This window comes from Nesoenas mayeri (genome assembly GCF_963082525.1).
Source record: "Nesoenas mayeri genome assembly, chromosome: 3".
In the NCBI taxonomy this organism is placed as follows: domain Eukaryota; kingdom Metazoa; phylum Chordata; class Aves; order Columbiformes; family Columbidae; genus Nesoenas; species Nesoenas mayeri.
Window position 1 is genome coordinate 102,938,798 of NC_137544.1, and position 20,176 is coordinate 102,958,973.

The 20,176-nt window shown below is 46.3% G+C and overlaps 1 protein-coding gene across 1 annotated transcript in view; it reads right to left on the minus strand.

Annotated features, from left to right (window-relative positions):
* Nucleotides 1-12,317, minus strand: part of EHD3 (EH domain containing 3) — a 30,598-nt gene extending 18,281 nt beyond the window's left edge. Inside the window, exons 1-2 of the mRNA XM_080340814.1 lie at nt 11,700-12,317; nt 4,709-4,885 (exon numbers count right to left, since the gene is read on the minus strand). Of these exons, the coding sequence (XP_080196940.1) occupies nt 4,709-4,885; nt 11,700-11,926 (404 nt within the window). The 5' untranslated portion in view covers nt 11,927-12,317. The remainder of the gene's footprint in view (nt 1-4,708; nt 4,886-11,699) is intronic.
* Between the last annotated feature and the right edge of the window lie 7,859 nt (nt 12,318-20,176).

The window sequence follows — 20,176 nt, forward strand, 5'->3', positions numbered from 1 at the left end:
ATGTGGCCCCCCAAATATGAATTATTAACGAAAATGTGGAAATGCAAATGTTTTCATTTACTGTTTAGATTTTAGCAAGAAGTCGTATTTGTTTTTCTTCACTTGAGCATTTCCCTGCAGGGTTCTGAACGTAAGTGAACTGAAAGAACTTATTTAAAAAAAAAATAAAAATAATCAGCAATGTTGTAAGAGTTTTATTCTCTTTTAAATTTGGTCTTAACAGACAGAAAGTGTGGTATTCTCCACCATGGAAATCCTAAAACATAGGCAGCATGAGATCTCAAGAAGTTACTTAGTCTTATCCTCCTGCCTCAAGGCAGGATCAATCAGATATTTGTCTAAAGTGTTCTTCAAATCTGCAACACTGCAGACTCACCAACCTTTGCTGGGAGTCTACTCCATTAATTAATTATGCTTACAGCAAAACCCCTTTTTCTTAATGTCTAAACTAAACCTCCCATGCCACAATGCCTTTCAGTCTCAAACACAGTAGACATGGAAAACAAATTATTTTTCCTCTCTTGTCACAATGTATGCTATTGTCATCCTGTCTCCCCTCAATCCTTTCTCTAAATAAAAGAGTTCAGGCTTTTTTTTTTTTTCCCTACCTCCCTCAAGTCTCCCTGGCTGCCTTTCCAGTTCATTTCTAAATCCCTGAAGACCCTTGGAGCTTTCCTTTGGGTCCTCTCAAACTGCTCCACATATTTCTTCAGGCATGATGCCCCAAGCTGATGTGGTACTCCAGCTGTGACCTTGCCAGTGGTGAACAGACTGGCTGGATTGCTCCTTATCTCTTACATATGACAGTCCTGTTTATACATCTCAGTAAGATGTTTGCTTTTTTCATAGCAGTTTGATGCTGCTGACTTACATTCAGTCTGCACTTCACCCCTCCCCTCTCTGCAGCTCCATTTCTGTGTAATTGCTCATCAGCTAGTTGCTCCCCATCTTGTATCTATGCAAATCACTGCCTAAGAAGAGTATCTTGTACTTGTTTTCAGTGGGTTGCAGCAAAAATCTGTCCACTTATATGACTCCCAGGAGTGTTTCACAGATAGCCTTTTTTGTGATGGCATTCCAAGCAGCTATAAATGTGTGTGTATACATACATGTGCATATTAATAGGGTAGTGTGACATCCAGGCACAAAAAATATGTTACTGTGGGAGGAAGCAAAACCACATAAAGGATGGGGGTTGGCACAAGGGTCAGCAGATGCAGTCAAGGCAGACAGAGCCCTGTAGCGCTCCAATGAGTGGCTGGTTCCGATGAAGTCTCTGCAGCTACGAATTCCTCCAGGCTACGCTAAAACATCACCCCAATTTTTCTACTTTTATGGCTCCAAGAAGATTCTGACAAAAGTGAATGAATCCTCCTGAGTTAGATGAGTGTCTTCTCTCCTGAGCTGTCAGCTATTTCAGATCACATATTGCTGCCTCTTTCTCCCACATCCACAGCTTAGCAGGTGGCAACAGCAAGCATTTCTGAATGTGTAACACAGAATGTGGAAACAGAGGCCTGGCTTGAGAAGCAAGTTGAGTGCCAGGCACAGCAACAGAGAACAAAAGGCTCAGGTCATGTTATTCCCCTCTCCTGCCAGTCCAGGTTTGCTCTCCATTGTTACAGCCCTGAGCATTCCTTGTGGTCCAATACTAAATGGCTCAGGCAAGGGGATTTTCCACCAGTTTCTCTAGGGAAAGTACTCCATGGGAGACTTCAGATATAAGGTCAGAGGCCAGAGTGAGTGAGTGAGTGCATTCTGGCTCTGTTGGCAAGGTTGTTAAGGCTGCTGCCTTCCTGTCATCCTAGCAGAACTGCAGGACCTCATGGAGCATGACCTAATTCTGTCTGTGGCCATATGAAGGGAAGAACATGGTGCCAAACTAGATTTTCACTGCCTATACAGGCAGAGCATGGGGGTGAAGTGGGAACCTGTTAACCATGATGTCTCCTGCTGTTGACAGTGCAAAAGCAGGACTGACTCCACCTTAGCTTCCCAAGACTGAATTTGGGGGTGTGAGGAATTTTGCAACCAAGCCAATGTGATAGGAAAGTAATGGCTGAGATTCCTGATTTTGTTCCAGGCCCTTGGTGCCAAACAAGTCCTCTTGATAATGAGATGCAACCTGCAATCTCTCTGGTATCCCTCCAGAGCTGGGATACTGCCAGCAAAGTTGGAGTGAGGAAAACAATCCCTTCTCTCAATACCCAGGAACCACCTGGGGCAAGGAGAGGCAGACAAGAGCCAGGGTCAGAACATGGTGCTGCAGAGCTGCTCTCCTCCTTTCAGCACCAGGCAGCTTGTCAGCCCTATCTCTGCCCTTAGCCAGGAAGGTATGGGCAGGTGCTTCAACTTCAGAGAATGAAGGGAGGGAGGAGACAGGCTCTGAGCAGCACGATTAGCTCCTGTTTCTGAGCCAAATACTGACTGTACCACCCTACCCTTGCTTCCTGGAAGGCAGCAGACCCCAATCATTACTGGGAAGGGAGTACCAGCTGAGGCTGGAGGCTCATTCCTTCTGCTCCTCCACTTAGCTCACCTGGAGCAGGAGGCTCTGCACCCCACAGGACACAGTGTGGGCTGCCACCATCATGGTCTGTGTGAATGCTACTACCTTGTGCTGCTCTGTTCCTTTCCACCAGTGCCCACAGCCAATCACTACCTTTAACCACCCAAGGTCAAAGCAGTCTTGCCCATGGTCACTCTCTTATCTCAGCTTAGAGGAGTGGCTCCTGGAGAATACCTCCTTTCTCTAAATTTTCTTGCTCACAGTCTCCCAGCTGAGGTCAGTGCCATAGTAAATACATAGCAGCAGTAAGGCAGAGACAGCTCTGCATTGTCTCTTGCCAAGAAGCCAGGCCCATAACAGAAGTGTGGGTGGCTCAATCCAGTCCAGTGGGTACACTCTTATATCTGCTAAATTTCTGACCGTCTGAGTCAATTCTTGCATGTACTTATTTTCCTCATTAGTGGATATTACCATCTGCATTTTCAGCACTGTGATGCTCACACTGCTGAGCCAGTCCCCCTTTAGCGTGTCTTCCTTTGCCAATTTAGAAATCATTACCCTCTTTCTATCTGTCAGCAGAAAAGGCGTCACTTAGCTGTTGTGGCTACTCCCTGCATTGCTAGCAGGACTGTACTGCTGCAGCTGCTGAATCACCACTGCGCCCCTCTGCCCTGCTGTCCTCACAGGCACATGTTTGACTCCTTCCTCGCAGGAGAAGGAAAAGTAGCAGGAGAGTAACAAAAGCACAGCATGATACAGTGAACTAGGCTAATGGGTGCAGAGATCCCTTGCCATGTTAGAAGCAAATTGCATTCAGGACAAACAGTCCAATTCAGAAGTGTTTGGTTTTTTGCCCTCCATCCTTGGCCTCCTTACTCCTGATGTTGCTTCTCCTCTGTAGCAAACTTTCTGCCAACTGCAGCTGTTCCTGGCTATCAGCAAGGCTTTTCTGAATGATGTTCTTTTCATCTGCTATCTCTGCATTCCAGGCAGGAGGACTTATTTTCTGAGAGCAAACTACCTTCCTCCCCTAGTGTAGGGAGCGGCCCATCACCTGACCTAACTATTGCCCAGGACCTTATAAGATACTGAAAACCTCTTCATGTTCCTCTTGTACAAGACCACATTGATGTATCTGAATGACAAGCCTGTGTAGTGATCAGATATTGCTTCCAGAGTCACCCTGAGGGACTGTGCATGTCTCTGCACAGCAGCAACTGTCTCTAGATTTAGAGACCAGTTAGGTCTCTTCTCTCATCAAGCTTCTCCCCCATGCTTCTCTGCAGGTCCCTTCCCTGACTCACTACAGCCTGATGCTGCACTCTCTGGATAGACACCCTCTAAGCTCCGAAGTTCGGAAGCAAACCAAATCCCAGCTTTCCTGGTCGTTTGGCTGAGCAGCTGCCATCTTTGCAACGTCTCCCACTCTGTGTTAGCAGGGAAGGTGCTGATGATGGGTGTAGTCAGTTTGTTCCCATCTGCCTGCTCCAGCACAGTCTGTGCTCATCTAGGATATGGGTGTGTGCTGCTGGCTTCCTGCAAGGCCTAGATCCAAAACTCAGTATGGCTAGGCTAGGTCTAGGGGATGGAAAGGTCACATTCCTCATATCACAAAGCCACTGTCTAAACCCCCTGCTACTTTTTTTTTTAATGGGAAAGACATCAGAGCTGGCATCAGTTTGCACCTGAGGTTTTATATATAAGGCATCAGAATGGAGAGAGCCTGGTTTTGTTACAAGGGGGTCATTGAAGCAACGTTTAAAATGCAAGAAAATAGAAACATGCATATTATGCCAGTTCCACCTCTCTATGGACTGCAGTGGCTACATCTGGTTAGACTATTTAGTTCCAGGCAACGGAAGTGATGGCAGAATGGAAGAACCTAGGAATATAAGAGCAAGTGAGAGTGAAGTGTAATTAAGAGATTTACCTCTAGACTCCTACAGGATGAGCTTGACAGGCTTAGCTGTAATTTTTGTTTATTCAAGTAAAATGAAGGTTTGTCTCACTTGAATTTGTTAACCAGCCTCTCAGTGAGTGACTTACATGCACCTGGTAGGACTGGAAAGTCTTTATATCAGCCATGTGGATGGTGAAAGAAAGAATACTGTAATGCCTTATCCCTTTAAATTGCTAAGTTGTGCTGCTTATTGGGTTCTGGCTTTATTCTCCAGAGCAACTAAGTTCTTGAGTACTGACCTGTTCAAAAAGGCATTGCCAAAGGCGTTGAGTTTCCTGAACGGTTTTTTGGGATCCACCACCAATGCATTTCCAGGAACAATTCCTTCCACATCTCCTTGCATAACTGCTATAAAGGAGTCAGTTGTAGGCTCTGGTCCAATCCTCATCCCTGGGAAATCCTGCTCCAGCAGGTACCTGCAGGCAAAAAGACAGGGTGTGGGCATGAGACATGAGCTGCCTAAGTCTTAAAAGAGTTGTACTGAAGATTGCAATGTAATTATGAAGCTCAAGAGTATGGATCCTTCTGAGACTATTTTTAGCACTGTCACCAAATCACTTGATAAATGTCGTGGCAGCTTTTCTACTCAAGATCTCCACACTTAAAGACTTCTTATTTCAGGTGGATTAAGAAATTGAGAAGATTACAGCTGCTGGGAAGAGATTCGCATCATGTTTGATCATTTTGTGTATTTAATCCTCAAGACATTTAGAACAGACTTAGCATAGGAAAGCAAAAAACACCAGTTCACTGCAATCACAGTTAATCCTACAACCTTACTGGTCTCTGGTGCCAGTATCAATTATTTCACTGCTGCTCATTTCAACAGACTCATCCAACTAATGTGCTTAGCCTCCAGTTCAAATCAGTCGCTTAAATGCCAACTTCTCCTGTACTTGACTGTCAAAGTCTCAAGTCTCCCTTTCTGTGTCCTTCTGCAATGCAGCTACACATCTACAATACAAACTGCTCAAGCATATTAAGCATATGTGGGTGGCAGAGTATATCCCAATATTTCTTATCAAGCTAAACAGCACACTAAGCACAGCAACCCTTATTATTTCCTAACCTGTCAGCCTCTCTAAAGCTATGGTTTAGCAAATTTAATGAAAAGATACTCACCTATGGGGCTGCAGAACTTTGAATAGGACCCTGGCAGCACATCTTGACCTACCCTGCCAAATTTGGGCTGGGTCAGTGGTGTGCATGGGACAGGTCCCCTTGGCTCATTAAAGCACCAAATGCCACCACTGAGGTCAGGTCCGTGCGGGAGTGCAAAAAACATACTACCTGCTGGTTCTACACTGAAAACTAAGACCATTGTGTCCATGTGGCTTGCAAAAGACAGCTATAACTGGCCTAGAATTCAGTATGGAATGGTGTTGGGCCATCTGAGCTGGTGAAAAGCTCTAGATTGTTACATGAGGAACATACAGCTGTCAGGTTATGAAAACATAATACCATGTTGCTTGTTGCCAATAGGTAGCTAGCATTCCTCTTCTGTTGCTTTGACCTAATCTTTAGTAGGCAGAAAGGTAAATATAAAATCACTGATGTTAAAAGTAGATTCAGGAGATGGGGAAAATGAAATGGAAGAAGGGCTGAAGATTTTTCATGACCAAGATCAGTGTGTTTAACAACCAGCATTGGTTCACTCAGCTGAGTCTTATCAGCGACGGTAAGTTCCTATGTGAATGACTAATGGACCACTGGCATGAAGGCTTTCGATAACTTTTCTGGGGTTCTTGCTTTCACCATCGTTTTAAGAGGTAATCACCATCCAGTGTTGTTGTACTAGTTCAGCAGGAATATTTATCGACACCATATCAGCAAATGCATCTTCATTTCCCAGTGGGCAAGGCCAAATCAATCAGATCTAGAGGTAAAACGAGAAAGGGCAGGGCCAGGATATACTGCAAATCACAGCTGTTTCTCTGGTTTGGTACACCTTAATGATGAGAATGGCTGCAGCAAGAACAACTCCAGCAATTATATCCACAATTCCCTTAGAAGCTGACTACCTCCTTTATTGGTATTTTAACATGTATTTTCCTGTAACTTCCATCCCAAGTGATTTCCAAGCCCTCTGCTCACCAGGATGGACTTCTCTTAATGGGAGCAACTCCAAGATGAAGCAGCAGCTGTTAGCAGTTCCCAAAAAAGCTGAAATAATCCAGGAAGGATTCCAAGAAGGGAAGAGCCCTCTGACCTATACTAGGATGGATACATGTCCTATCTACCTAAAGCCTACGCAGGGGTTCCTTGAACTTTCCTATAAAAGTGGATCATTACTTAGCCAAAGCAGACCGCACCTAATGCTGGTGTGTGCTACCTCCCTGGCCAGTGATCACCATACACCTTCCCGGCAGCTACAGTAACTTCTCTCTAGCTTGGAGCAGCCATTTTTCTCCCACCAATGGCTCTCTAGGCTATCATATGTTCTTGGCTCCAATTCCTGGAAAGCTCTTTACACTTAAACAACCCTTTGCTAGGTTAGAGGCCACTCAGCCAGACTTGAAGTTCAGGCCTCCTGGATAGCAATTTGAAAATGTTAGCCCCGATGGACACTGCTGCAATGCTTGTCACTGCTATTAGCTTCCCTCTGCTCCTGCTTCCTACTTAGCTTTTGGTCTGACATCATAGTATATTTAAGAGTGATATGCAGATAGACATTCATGGAATCCACAGAAAAATCCCCAAGTTCTCCCTTTGCAAATACTAGAGAGAAAAGAAACTGGTAGTGATAACAACTGTCAAATGCAACAAGTGAAGTGCTTTTGAGCACCCAATGCCAGGTGTCAGCCTTGCCAGAACAATAACCTGGTTTTTTACCAGTTTGAGATGCAGATGTAATATGATAGGTTTTGGCCAACAGGAAAAAAAAAGCCTGCGGGTTTTGTTTGTCATTTATAGACAAAGCTTCTGAGAAAGTCTAAGCAACAGTCCTGCATATAACAGCAACACTACTCCTCCAGCCAGGCTGCTTGAAATAATTTTATCACAGCTCCACTCAGCCAATGTTTCAAAGCATTTCTGTTTATTTCTTGCATGAGACTTAAAAAACAAAACACCACAACAAAAAGCACTCTCATACAGAAGTAGCTACAAGCCAATGTTAATTGACTTAACGTGCAACAAGTGGTATGAAATCAGAGAGATGAAGATTTGCACTGCCTAGCATCAGAGTATCTATTTTAAGGAAGGCTGCTCTGGGTATGTAGTGCAGCAGAGTGTCTGCAGCACAAGAATCCCATTGTAAGCAGGACAAACACAAGGGGATTTATTGACACTGTCTGATGAGGAAGGCACTTCTGCTAGGCAGTGACACAGGCTGCCTCTGCTACCAGAAGCAAGCTAGAGAACACATGCAATTGTAACAATTGTCGGGATTTCTGGGAGAGAAGAGCAAACAATAGCTACAGAAAACACCAAATAACAGCGAGCAACTACCCCTGCCAGCACAGCATGCCTTATTCTGAGCTGCTGAACACCATGAAGAGCCTGGGGGAGTGACCTCCTGCCAGACTGGGGACACCTGCAGAGAGTGCCAGGCAAGAGGGGAATGGTTTTCCATAGCCAATCTGTTTTTTGGAGAAGTGTGCCCAGGACCACCAGGCTGTTTGCCCTATTTCAGGCCTGTGTCCCCTCCTGGTGAGGGGAGAGGTGAGAGAGAGGGCAGGAAAGCTGCATTAATGCCAGCCTGGCTTGGGGTAGCTTTCCCAGGCAGGTTTGGAGCAGCACAGGAGCCAGGCCAGGACATCCCAGGCTCTCCAGGCAGGAATGCTGCAGGATGTGGGGGAAGGGGTGGCTTGCTGGTGATGAGTCACACAGGAGCTGGGCAGGATGCTGTGTGTGGCAGCAGAGGTGATGCGGAGCGGGAAAGGGAAGAAGGGCAGAGCAGGAGGAAACGGTGACAACTGCCTGGTGCAGGCAGAGATGAAAGGTTCAGGGCCACACAGGGAGGTCACACCAAAACTCTGCATGTAGCCTGTGATAAACAGTCTGCAGAGGCCAGGACGTGTAAATGATTGGCTGTAGGAGGAAGGGGTGGCTACACCCAAAAAGCAAGCCATGTTGACAGTTAGTGGAGCTCTGGCAGGCTCATTTATTTTATTAGCAGGATGGCTGGACAGAAGCCAGGATTATTTTTAGAAAAGACCACAGCATTTGAGTTAATTAAGCAAGTAATGTTCTGTCCTGCACTCCCACCCTCTTACAGGAAACATAAAAAGCCATAACATTGCAGAGGCAGGCTCCAGTGGCATCCTGCTGAGGCTGTCAGATATTCTCAGGTAGAGGTGTTGCCTTGCCCTCACTGCTTTTCAGACCCTGGCCCTGCAGAAAAGCCTCAGCCAAATGTATGCTGAGGAGAGAAAGAGGATGACTGAGAACAGAGGATATAGCAAGGAGCAGGAACAGAAAAACTGCAGTTAGTGACACAGTATCTTTCACATAGCAAGGTAAGGCTCAGTTATCTGGGTCCATGAAAGCAGGGGAGAGAACAGCCTGGCTCCACTGAAAACAAGACACTGCCTTGGTCTCACTTCACTGGCTTTGACCCACACAACTTGCCTCCCTCCTTCCTGCCTCCAACCTCCAGTCACGTTTCTCACTGCTGACCTTGACTGCCTTCTTTCTGCCATCACTTCCTGACAAGCAAGAAGCCTCACTGCAAGACACTGCAGCTTAGGTGCTTCAGAGCCTTGCCTTTCTTCCTTGTTTCCCCTCAGATTCCCCAAGAACAAGAAAGATGTTTGGGAGATAAATCTACCTTTGGTAGGTGACTAAGGTCCTTTGTCCTTTATTTTAATGGTGTAGTGTGATCCAGGTGAACTGGGACCAAGTTCATTCCACATGAGTGGTTAATGGTGCTAAGTCGTCTCCCGAAGTTGCATGGCAATGCAAGCAGGATGCAATAAGAGTGGATACACAGGAATAACACTAATTATCCCGCAATCTGACAAGATTATGGAAGAGATGTTCAGAGGCAGTTTCTTGCTTCACTCTAATAGCAAGACATAATGGTTGTTTCCTTTCCTGGTTTTTCCCCCAGTCCCCTTTAACTCCTCCCTGCTCTCAGTTTTAGCTCCCACTTGCCTTCCCACAATAACTCTGGATGCTAATCTGGTGCTTATCCCAGCTCTCTAATGACCAGCGCCTGCAAGCTCACCCTGGAAGCCTATCAGGAGCAACACTCAGTTTTCTGGCACCTCCTGCCTTTGTTTGGGTGGGAACACACTGGCGCAACAGACCCTCATACTCCTCCTACTGGAAGAGGCCCTGGGGTTCTCCAAGAGTTCTCAGCTTTCACCTTCTTATCCACTATTCTACACATAGAAAACTCTGCTTTCCTGTGCAGCCTTCTCAGGTCCCTTTTGCATTCCTGGGAAGCAGAAGCTCCTGGTCTCTTCTGCTTGACCACAGTCTCTGTCTGGGTAGGCTCATCCCAGCCCTGTACACAGAGAAGGCTGCGACACAAGGACACAGACAAATGAAATGCAGTGGACAGAGAGGCTCAGATCAGCTTGCGGACAGGAGAGCAAAGGGGCTGGTACCATCCAACATGAGTGAAGATTCAATCTGCTGCTTTTGCCTGGAACATGTTTTAGGCACTCAAACTTCCTGCAAAAGGAGCTCAGGCTTACAGGAAGAAGACTTTACTGAACAGAAAAGGGCAATAGCAGGGAGTCCCTGCCAACAACAGCATGCAGGTGAGACCACATGAAAAGCTGATGCTGGCAATCCAGAGAGAAGCATTAGTAAGAGATGCTCTAGTTACACAGCTAGCAGCCTCAGGCATGGATATTTAGCAGCCTCCTTGTGTTCAGGGGAAGTTCTGCTCTGAGGTGTCAGCAACCAAGAGGACAGAAAAAGCCTTTCAAACACATTTGGTACCAAGTCACCAAAGAAAGATCTGGGGTGGAACCAGACAACTATATTATCCAAGCTAGCACCTCTATTTTTTTAGGAGCAACTCCCTTTCCAATCCTGGGCCAAATACTACTTAAGGTCATTCATGCCCCTTTACCATCTACCTGACCTGCTGCTCACAAGGGAAAAGCCTTTTCATTCAAACTCTGTTTGTCAGGTGCATAACAAGGTAGCAGAAATGCATTCTGTTCTTGGCTCCTGGCCGAGGCATTAAGCAGCAGGAATATTACAGCACACACACAAAAAATAAACTTGCATTTCTCAAGGTCACTCCTGAAAAGGTAGAGCAAATTTGATTCACCTCTCTCTCAACAGCTTCCTCCTCCACCAAGAAATACTGGTAGAACAAAGGGCTGGCTATTTGTGGCTTGTATCCAAATTTACACTGGGGTAATTCCACATATTTCAACACAGCCACACCAGAAAAGGCTGGAATTTAACACTAAGCTTATGAATCACATAGGAAATGCAGACAGCACAGCTTCAGCTATGATCCCAAGAGAAAGGCTGCTGCAAGTTGAACTAGCAATGTGGCTGAACAGAGATCCCTGCAACCAAGTCCAGCTGAAAGTTTAACCCTCTCTTTGACAATTTCACATCAAACCTGCTGCTGGCTGCTGCCTTTCCTTTACAGTTATGAACAAATTTGCTTTTCCCAGCATCTCAGGAGAGCAGTACTCAAACAGGGCTTAGTTTTTGAACCCTGAAGATGGGCAGGTCTCCCTTGTGCACACACACACTTGATCACACATGCTTCTCAAACTAGGCCCTGAGCGTTGTTTCTGAGCACAGTGCAGGGAAAGAAAGAAAGAAAGACACAAGCAGGAGACATAGACCAATTCAAGAACCCACTGTAGGTTTCCTTGGCCACAGGTTGCCCAAAAGCTAGATGAAGTTGGAAAGAATGGCTGTTGGAGGGACTACCCTGACCCAAACGGTCATGGGGACGCCCTGCGCAAAGCTTCCCACAGCCTTTGCACTTTGAACGGAGAAGAGTGACTCACGTCTCCCCTCTTATGCCCCGACAGCCTCCTCAGCCCTGCCCTGGGCTACTTCTTGCCACGTCGGTGTTCCATGGGACATCTCATAACATCCTGTCCTTGCAAAGGAACCCGCTCACAGTTTGAGTGGAGGTGGCTTTTCAATTGAAGGGTGTTGATGGGCACCAGAGGCAGGGAAAAGGGAACTGAAGAGGGATCCAGGTGTAGCACGGGTACCAGAGACCCCTTCTGCCCACCACAGCCCACTGGCATCGAGGGTGAGGGCACACAGGGAGGGAGGGAGGCAGGTGGGTGTTACCTGATGAAGGTGGTCTTCCCAGTGGAGTACTGCCCCACGAGGAGCACCATGGGCTTGTTGTCGAAGTCGGCATCTTCCAGGGCCGGCGAGTGGAACTCGTGGAACTTGTAATGCTCTTCCAAGGGGAGCAGCTTGGTTTTATAGAGCTTCTTCAGGCCCTCGCTGACCGTCTGGAACACCTCGGGGTCCTTCCTCCGGCGGTCGTCGGTGCCCAACCAGCTGAACATCTTGGGGCCGCCTGACGCCAGCTCCGCAGCGACCACCGGGGCTGTGGCGGCGGGCGGGGAGGCGCCGCTGGGCTGACTGGCTGCGGGCGCGGGCTACCCCCGCATGCCCGCTCAGGACGGGCGGGCGGCGGGGACTGGGGGCGGCCTGGCAGGCCTCGCTCCCCTCCGGAGCCCACCCGCGAGGGCCGCCTGCTGTTAAGCGACCCGCGGCGGCGGTTGCAGTCAGAAAAACGGTCCCCGCGCGGGGCTAAAACAGCCGCGTCTCCTCGTAGCCTCGGCTGAGCGGCGCCGGTGGACACCGCTTCCCTTCACGCCGCCGGCAGCCGGCGTGGGCATGCCGCGGAGGCAGGGCGGGATGGGCGGGCGGTGGCGGCGGCAGCGCCCTCCGAGAGCGGCGGGCGGCGTTTAAGGGCGGCCCTGCAGGAAATGGGCCGACGGCGGAAGTCGGCGGCTCCTGGCAGGCGCCGCCCGTTCTCACAGGCGGGTGAAGCCGCACTGCGTGGCGCCATGTTGAGGAGGGGCGCGGCGGGAAAGCGAGGTGGGGGGGAGGGAGGCCGGCCGGGCCCGCCCCGCGAGACGCTGCGAGTCACAGCGCCACCTGCGGGCCACTGCGGGGATTTGTGGCACGGCCGCCATTTTATTCCCCTTCACTTAGAAAGAAACCACAACGTGTGCAAATCTGATGAGGGGTCGGCTGTTTGTGAATGCTGCCACCCCCAGCTGGGTCTCTAACCCCCCTCCCTAAGCCCCCACTCGAGTAGGGGCAGCGCCAGCAGTGCCAAACCGCCTCGGCTGCCGTGCTGCTGTCCTTCCTCAGGGGCTCACAGACACCAAGCTGGCTGTGCTCACCATTTAAGCAGAAGAAATGCACAGTCATCTGGAATATTGTGTCCAGTTCTGGGCCCCTCAGTTCCAGAAGGACAGGGAACTGCTGGAGAGAGTCCAGCACAGGGCTGCAAAGATGATGAAGGGAGTGGAGCATCTCCCTTATGAGGAAAGGCTGAGGGAGCTGGGTCTCTTTAGCTTGAAGGAGACTGAGGGGTGACCTCATTAATGTTTATAAATATGTAAAGAGCGAGTGTCACAAGGATGGAGCCAGGCTCTTCTCGGTGACAACCAATGATAGGACAAGGGGTAATGGGTACAAAGTGGAATACAGGAGGCTCCACTTAAATATGAGAAGAAACTTCTTCTCAGTGAGGGTGCCAAAGCACTGGAACAGGCTGCCCAGGGGGGTTGTGTAGTCTTCTACTCTGGAGACATTAAAAACCCACCTGGACACCTTCCTGTGTAACCTCATCTGGGTGTTCCTGCTCCAGCAGGGGGATTGGACTGGGTGATCTTTCGAGGTCCCTTCCGATCCCTGAGATGCTGTGATTCTGGGATTCTGGGAAGGAAATTTGCCTCTGTCTCCATTCCTTTATTCTTCCAACAATTAGAGTTTACAGGACTGCAGCTGAGCAAAAGCCGTGTGGGTTTTCCAGCTGTGGCCCACAGCTCAGCACATCCCCAGGGCTGTCCGTCAGCCATGGCGCTGCACCACTGAGCTCTCCTCATTATCCCTGAGTGGCTGGGATGGTGCAGCGATTTTTTTCCTAAAATATCCCCAAATAGCTTTTTCACTTGAGTTCCTCCAGCAGGTTTGAGAAATGTGGCAAGAGACTTGTATGTCACAAGAGAGCACACACACACCCCAAGACACCTGTGGCTCTGTGCGCCAGGACAAGGATGCAGGTCCCTTTCTCTGCACCTGGTGGCAGGAGCAGCCATTTCCCTGCCTGTTCCCATTGTGCTCCCATGTGCTTGTGCGTCCCGTGGCACGGCCCGACCCGGGAGGTGCGCACGAGGGCTCCAGGGACCAGTTTTCTTTTTCTGGAAGAAAATAGCAAGCTGACTGTATTTTCTGAAGGTCAGGCTTCTCTGCTTCCCTGCCAACGCCTGAAGCTAGTCTGAAAGTGGAATGAATGTTTTGAAAGCTCCTTTGGACTGATTTCCCTCGTTTCTGTCGTTTTATAAATGGAAATTTTTTGCTTTAAGAATTTGATGACTCCTTTCCCATGAACACTCCTGTAAATGAAAGGCCCCGTAGAAATCAACACTTTTTGGCAAGAATTCCAAATTTTGTAGGAAAAAAAATCACTTTCATCTTCTAGATAGTTTTGCCATTTAAGGACTGTGCTCCTCTAATGCCGTTCTGATATTTCTACAGCTATATTTGGAGTCTCTTTGGTGCTCACTTGCGATATCCTCTGAGCTGAGTAAAGGGCAGGCCAGGAAGCCTTTGATGCTAAATCTCCCCAGGCCACCTTGATGCCCTTCCTGAGCGCAGTGAATGGGGGAGGAAAGCACACATTCTGTTCTGCAAGCCGCGGGAGCTTGAAACTACAGGTACACAGAAGCACACTTGTCCCATGGTTACAAGAAGAAGATATATATTAATAATAAAGTTGCACTAATCATAAATATGTTCATCTGATGGCCAAATGGCCAAAAAAAGAGTTTCCTTTCCTTCTCTGAAGACAGCCCCTTTCCTTTGGATTCTTCATCACCAGGGCAGATCGCAACCAAAGCTGAGAGTTTTTATAGACTTTCTATAGATGACTCACAAACGTTGCACAATTTTATTTATTTTTCGGCTTGTTTTCTGAGCCATTTCTTTCTGGAAGGCTGACTTCCTCAAGGACTGTCTTTACCTTGAAGTGCAGAGCTTGTAAAAAACAAATGGAAATAAAATTAGGAAAGGAAGTTTAGGACTATAACTAAGTTTTTCTTTTTGCCAGAGTCCAAACTGAAATTCTTAATCTGTTTTCATTGTTTATTCCTTTTCATTTCTTAAACAGGGATATGTTAATGGCTGGTTTTCTGTTGGACAATTGGTCTTATGGTGCAATCTTTAGGCATTTTCAAAAACAAAATTTTACATTTTTTAAATTTTGAAAGCAGAAAAAGAACAAAAGTATATATTTTTTTCCAAGTGATTTTTCATTTAAAATGTCACTACTGGAAGAAGGGCTGTTTTTCTTGAAAGTTTCTCAGTCGTTCAAATGCAAAACCTCTCTCTCGAATGCCCTGCACAGAAACTACTCTACTGCAGTCCTCAGGACATAGCCGTACCTGATACAGATGGTGTCTGCTACTGTGCTCTACTATAGAATTTGTCTTTTTCTCTCAAGCCACAATGGATTAAACCTTCAGCTCTGTAGTTTCTCAGTCTTGTCCCTGCTGTTGGTAACATGGCTGACAGTCACTTCTCTGCATGTTTGCCTTGACCAGGAGAGAGAGACTTAGCTGGAGAAGATCCACTTCTGTTTTGCTGGAAGTCAACAGGGCTGCATGAAGTCACATAGTATTTGCATTCAAAACCAAGCCTATTTTTGGGGGGCGAAACACAACATTGTATAACTGAAACTCATTTCACGTGCAATCAAGTAATGGTGACGTGTGTATTTGCTTATCTCCTGCCTTAGGTTGAACGCGTTTACTTCCTACAAAAGATCATCTGAGGATGGGGACATTAGCAGGTCAGCAAGTTTGAAAAGAGGTAGTGACTCAATTGGTACCATAACACTTTGACAGTGTGAAGAAATCTGTGGGAGCAGTGTTGTTCGGTAGAATTCACTTCCTGCCAGTGCAGTTACTGTCACTGTTTGTTCATCACCGAGTAAGAAACCCAATTAGACAGTGTCAAAAGTTCAGGTAGTGGTGGGTTCGACAGAGAATATCTGGGTTTATGGAAAGGAATGGGGAGAGGGGAAGGTACAGCAAGCCCCCAGAAATAAATCAAACACACTAGTTTGATAAATAATGGAAGGAGAGTTTCCTCTGGTTCAGCTACATCAAGCTTCTTGACCTCCTGCTGTTGCCCCGCAGCCTAGGAAGAAAATAATCTCCACCATAGTCTCATATCTTTCCTCACTTATTGCTTTGCCTTTACAACTCTGTGTTCTTGTCCTGCCCTCACTGCTCCTCCACATTCACCTGAAATATTTCCCATCAGGTTTCTCCTGCCATTGCTCTCAGGTGGCTTGGTATGCACACGCTGTCCTTTTCTCTGCCCTTGCCAAGCAGCTCTTAGCCCTTCCTTACCTGTGGTGGAGTGTGGTGTTAGTACCCAGAAGTGCCACCAGAAATGGAGAACAGGGGATGGATAAGGTATACACGGTGAGTGGGAAGCATGATTGCCTCTAGAGAGTTCATTCCTTACATTTGTATAGCAAAGACAGTGTTTTGTTTGCACATGGGAGACCTGACCTGTCATATCTATAATAGCGCTGGAAAGAAAAACCCTCAGAGCCCTTCACAATCCTTGCAGTGCAGAACCTTGGAGGTTTCTCCTATAAATCCTGGATGGGTTTGACTGTCTCTGTGATAAGATGCTTACTTCCCTCAAACTTATATACATGTTCTTTTTAGAAATTATTCAGATTTGGTGATTGGCAAAATGGAGTCATGGCTCCATCTGTTCTCAGAAAATGTGGGGTTTTTGAGGTTATTTCCTGTCTGAACTTTTTCTCACCTGAAAGCAGAAATCGTGTTAAAATGTATTAAGACACAGCTGAACGGGTCTTCCTGTTCTACCTTGTCAGTGATATGTGGAGAGACATGGAGTTTTGTGCTTTGAACAATCAAACAGCTAACTAAACAAGGAAGCTGCTGTCCACTAAAGTGATGGGTGAGTCAAACGATAGTCTGCATGACTGACCTGTTCTTTCCTGTCTTCTGTGGAGTATTTTGCATTGGGCTCTTCAGAAATTTTTTGACATTACTCAATATGCTTTTTTTCCCCACCTCCTGCTTTTACCGTAGTGCTTGATAGGTGAGGACTAGCTCTCAGAGTTACGTAGGCAAGATATATATATACATGAACACATGCATGCATACAAATACACACAGAGGTAGAGATAACATATATACTATTTATAAGAACAAGCATTACTGCCAGTGGAACAATTATCCTTCGCTGTGAGGACACACCTGGAGAAGGTAGGACATCAAACGCCACGTGCTGTGTACAGGGATTTGGTGCTGGCATTCAGCAGTTGTCTGTGGCCAGCAGAGAGTTGGGATTTTCCAGAGGTCTGAAAGGCCTGTAACTCTGTCACCGCTTGTTGGAGGCACGGTGCTGAGATGAAGCTGTCCTCTAGGATCAGATGGGTGTATTAGTTACACGACATTGCTGGCCGTGCTGAAAGCAGCAGCTGCTGCTGTACTTTGGAAGTGTTAAAGAGAAAGGCAAAAAGTTCCCATCAGCAAACATGAGAAGAATGGGTGTGATGTAAAGCAACTAGATGAGCCGGGACAGCTGCCCTGCCTGTCGCAGCTCCAAAGCTTCTGCCTGACAAAGGGTTGGGAACACAGGCCGGTGTTTTAGGTAACCCAGATTTTGTGCACCCTTCTCTCAGTTTTGCTGTATAGGTGTGGTTTGGCTGATATTTGATCACAAAGTATTCTGTAGAGATCAGAAGGTTCATCTGACTTTAATGGGAGCTCTGGCCAGTCAAAGTCTCTAATGATTAGGATGATTATGAATAGGATGTTGTAACCTTAAGTTTTTACGGACAGATCTTGAGTAAAATGGGTTTTCATATTTCCACTGATTTTGATGTAGCTGGGACAATTTACACAGCAAAGAATATGTATTTTAAATCCTCAGTCAGAGTCTTTGAATGTGAATCTTTGCTCAGAGAGGTATTGTTTGAAGTTCTGAAAGCCATACGGGTGTTTTTGCTACCGTCTTGTTGTTAACATCAGTGGGAGGTTCACTGCTCAGCCTTGAAAGTCTCAGCACCAGAAGAAGGTGTTCAGCAACTTTTGGGCACAGGAAATTCAGGGGAAGGTCCTCCACCTGTCTGTATGTTCATTCATTTTGTGAGAAAATGCAGTTCAATGCTTCTTTTAAAGATAGCGCTATTTGCTGAAAAGCCCGCAGGAAGAGTGGGAGTCAGCTTTGTGTCTTTATTTCTGAAATATATTGCTATGTTTAGTGAAAGACTTGAGATTGTACCTGCAAGTGCTCTTTTCATGCTGTGTGTTTAGAGACTAATAAAGATTAACAAAGCCTAATACAGTCAGATTCCCATTTTGACTAATGACTGCTAATTTCTGTAGCTAATGTTCTGCTGTATTACGAGAACAGTTGTAAAAGATGGGCCCACATCATTTGTTCTGCTTACTGTAAAATTTATTATTTTGCATGCAAACATTAGCTCTGTTCCACACAATGAGGAGCGGCTCCTCAGACCAGATACGGATTGTATTTGTTAAATCAGAGCTGGGCTGAGCTCTGTCAGCTCCAGGTTTAGCCTTCAAATTACCCACTGTCTCAGTGTTGCCTGAGAGAAATCCCCTTGTAGAGAAAGAGGCTCTCAGAGAATTCTTTTATGGTCCAATTACTTTTGCTAGAAGTGGAGGATTTTCTGTGGATTCTTCAGACTCTCATTTTAGGACTTAGTAATGAGGGTACTTCGTGGTATCTAAGATGTTGAGAGAGATCAGAGAAGATCACAGGATGCTAATGTAGTGGAAGGACCTACATCAGAGGACAAACATACTAACTGGGAGAATGTGCAAAGAGTAAAGGATGAAATCCATCCAGCCTACCGGTTCACAATTTCCATCTAAAGCATTTAACCTCTGTCTGCTACACTTGGCTGCTTTCCATTAGAAATTATAATTGCTGGGAGAGACACGCACACACTCAGCTCCACCCATGCCGGAGGACATGGTGGGACACGCTGATTCAGTCTGGTGCAGTAACGTTGCTGAGTGAAGCACAAGTGATTATCCAGGGATACTGTGCCTCATCCTGTACAACTGTATCTGTTGCCTCCTCTTCCACAGGACTGTGGCCAGGCAGCAGGCAGAAGGTTGAACGTGAGGTGGAACACCTTGTAGCTGTCTGAGCACTGACTGTTCACGGCATATAAAACGCTTCATTGCCTCTTTTGTTCAACGATTTCCCGGAAATTTGAAAAAGAGTTTAAAACAATACACTTACAGGCAGGTTCAGCTGGAAGGTTTTCAAAACATATAAAGTAGCTGCATCATTGACTCAACACACACTGTTACTGTCAGGACTGTTGGCTTGTTTTCTTGAAAGTAAGGCTACATATTCAGGTGATTTAAACCTCAATTTTAAAAACATTTTTGTTTTCATACTATCTCTTGGTTTCAAGGCTTACATATGCAGTTTAGTTCTTTTTCAAATAAACTGCAGGCTGAAGTGAGAACTGGTGAAGGGTTACAATGATTTTACCTGGCATTGTGGATGCTTTGCACACCCCAAAATGTAATGTCAAAGTATTTGCTCTTCAGTGTAGCTCAAAGTATGTCAATTGCTCACCACTTATTTTCCTGGGGAGCAGCATATGAGAAATTCTTCTTCATACGTGTTTTGTCTGTCTATATAAAGTGCAGCCAGTCTCCAGGCTGTTTTCTTCCTCTTTTTTTATCTCTTACATCTATCTCTCTGTCTGTTGCTCATGTGTTGTAGCCATGAAGGTCAATGGCTGTAAAAAGGCAAGGTTTTGAGGGAGAGACAGTATTTTTCATCTGGAGAAAAAGCAGGCAAGTTGTTAGGCACTTAAATGCTTTTTCAGGTCTGAAATGTCTACTGTACAATAGGAAATTTAATTTTTGTTGCCGGGGTTATATTTTGAAGATTTTCTTTTGGTTGCCCTTGAGGATCAAGCCTTATGGATCAGTTGTAGAGTGGTTTTGTAACAAATGAGGGCTCTGTGTGGGAGGAAAGTGCAATCTGTGGCTGTATGGTTTCTCACAGGGAATACCAGTGACCTTCAACTTCAATGGGAATAACAATCAACAGATTCCTAACCAGGACCAATTTCCCAGGGTGCCCGGGGCAGTGATTTTGAGTCTCAGAAAGCCTCCTCTGCAGGGAAGCCTTCCAACTACTGTATCATTATGGCATGTGAACCATTTATTGAACTTTGTATCCCAATTCATTTTTTCAGTCCACACTGTAATGAGAAGGCTATGATTATGATCATCTTGTTACCACTGATGGGTGTGATTTGCCTGTTGAGATTTTAATCATGATTTCTCCCAGGAGTCTACCACTTGCAGCAAAAGGTGATGGCTGCTGATGTTTAGCATAGCTGCTAATATTAAAAAAAAATGGATATGAAATCACTCTCTTCTGTTTTCAGTGGGGGGATAAGAAACGTTTGTCTTGAATGTTACAAGAAAAAAAATATCTCAGGATGGGATTTCATGTGTGAATCTCTGGTA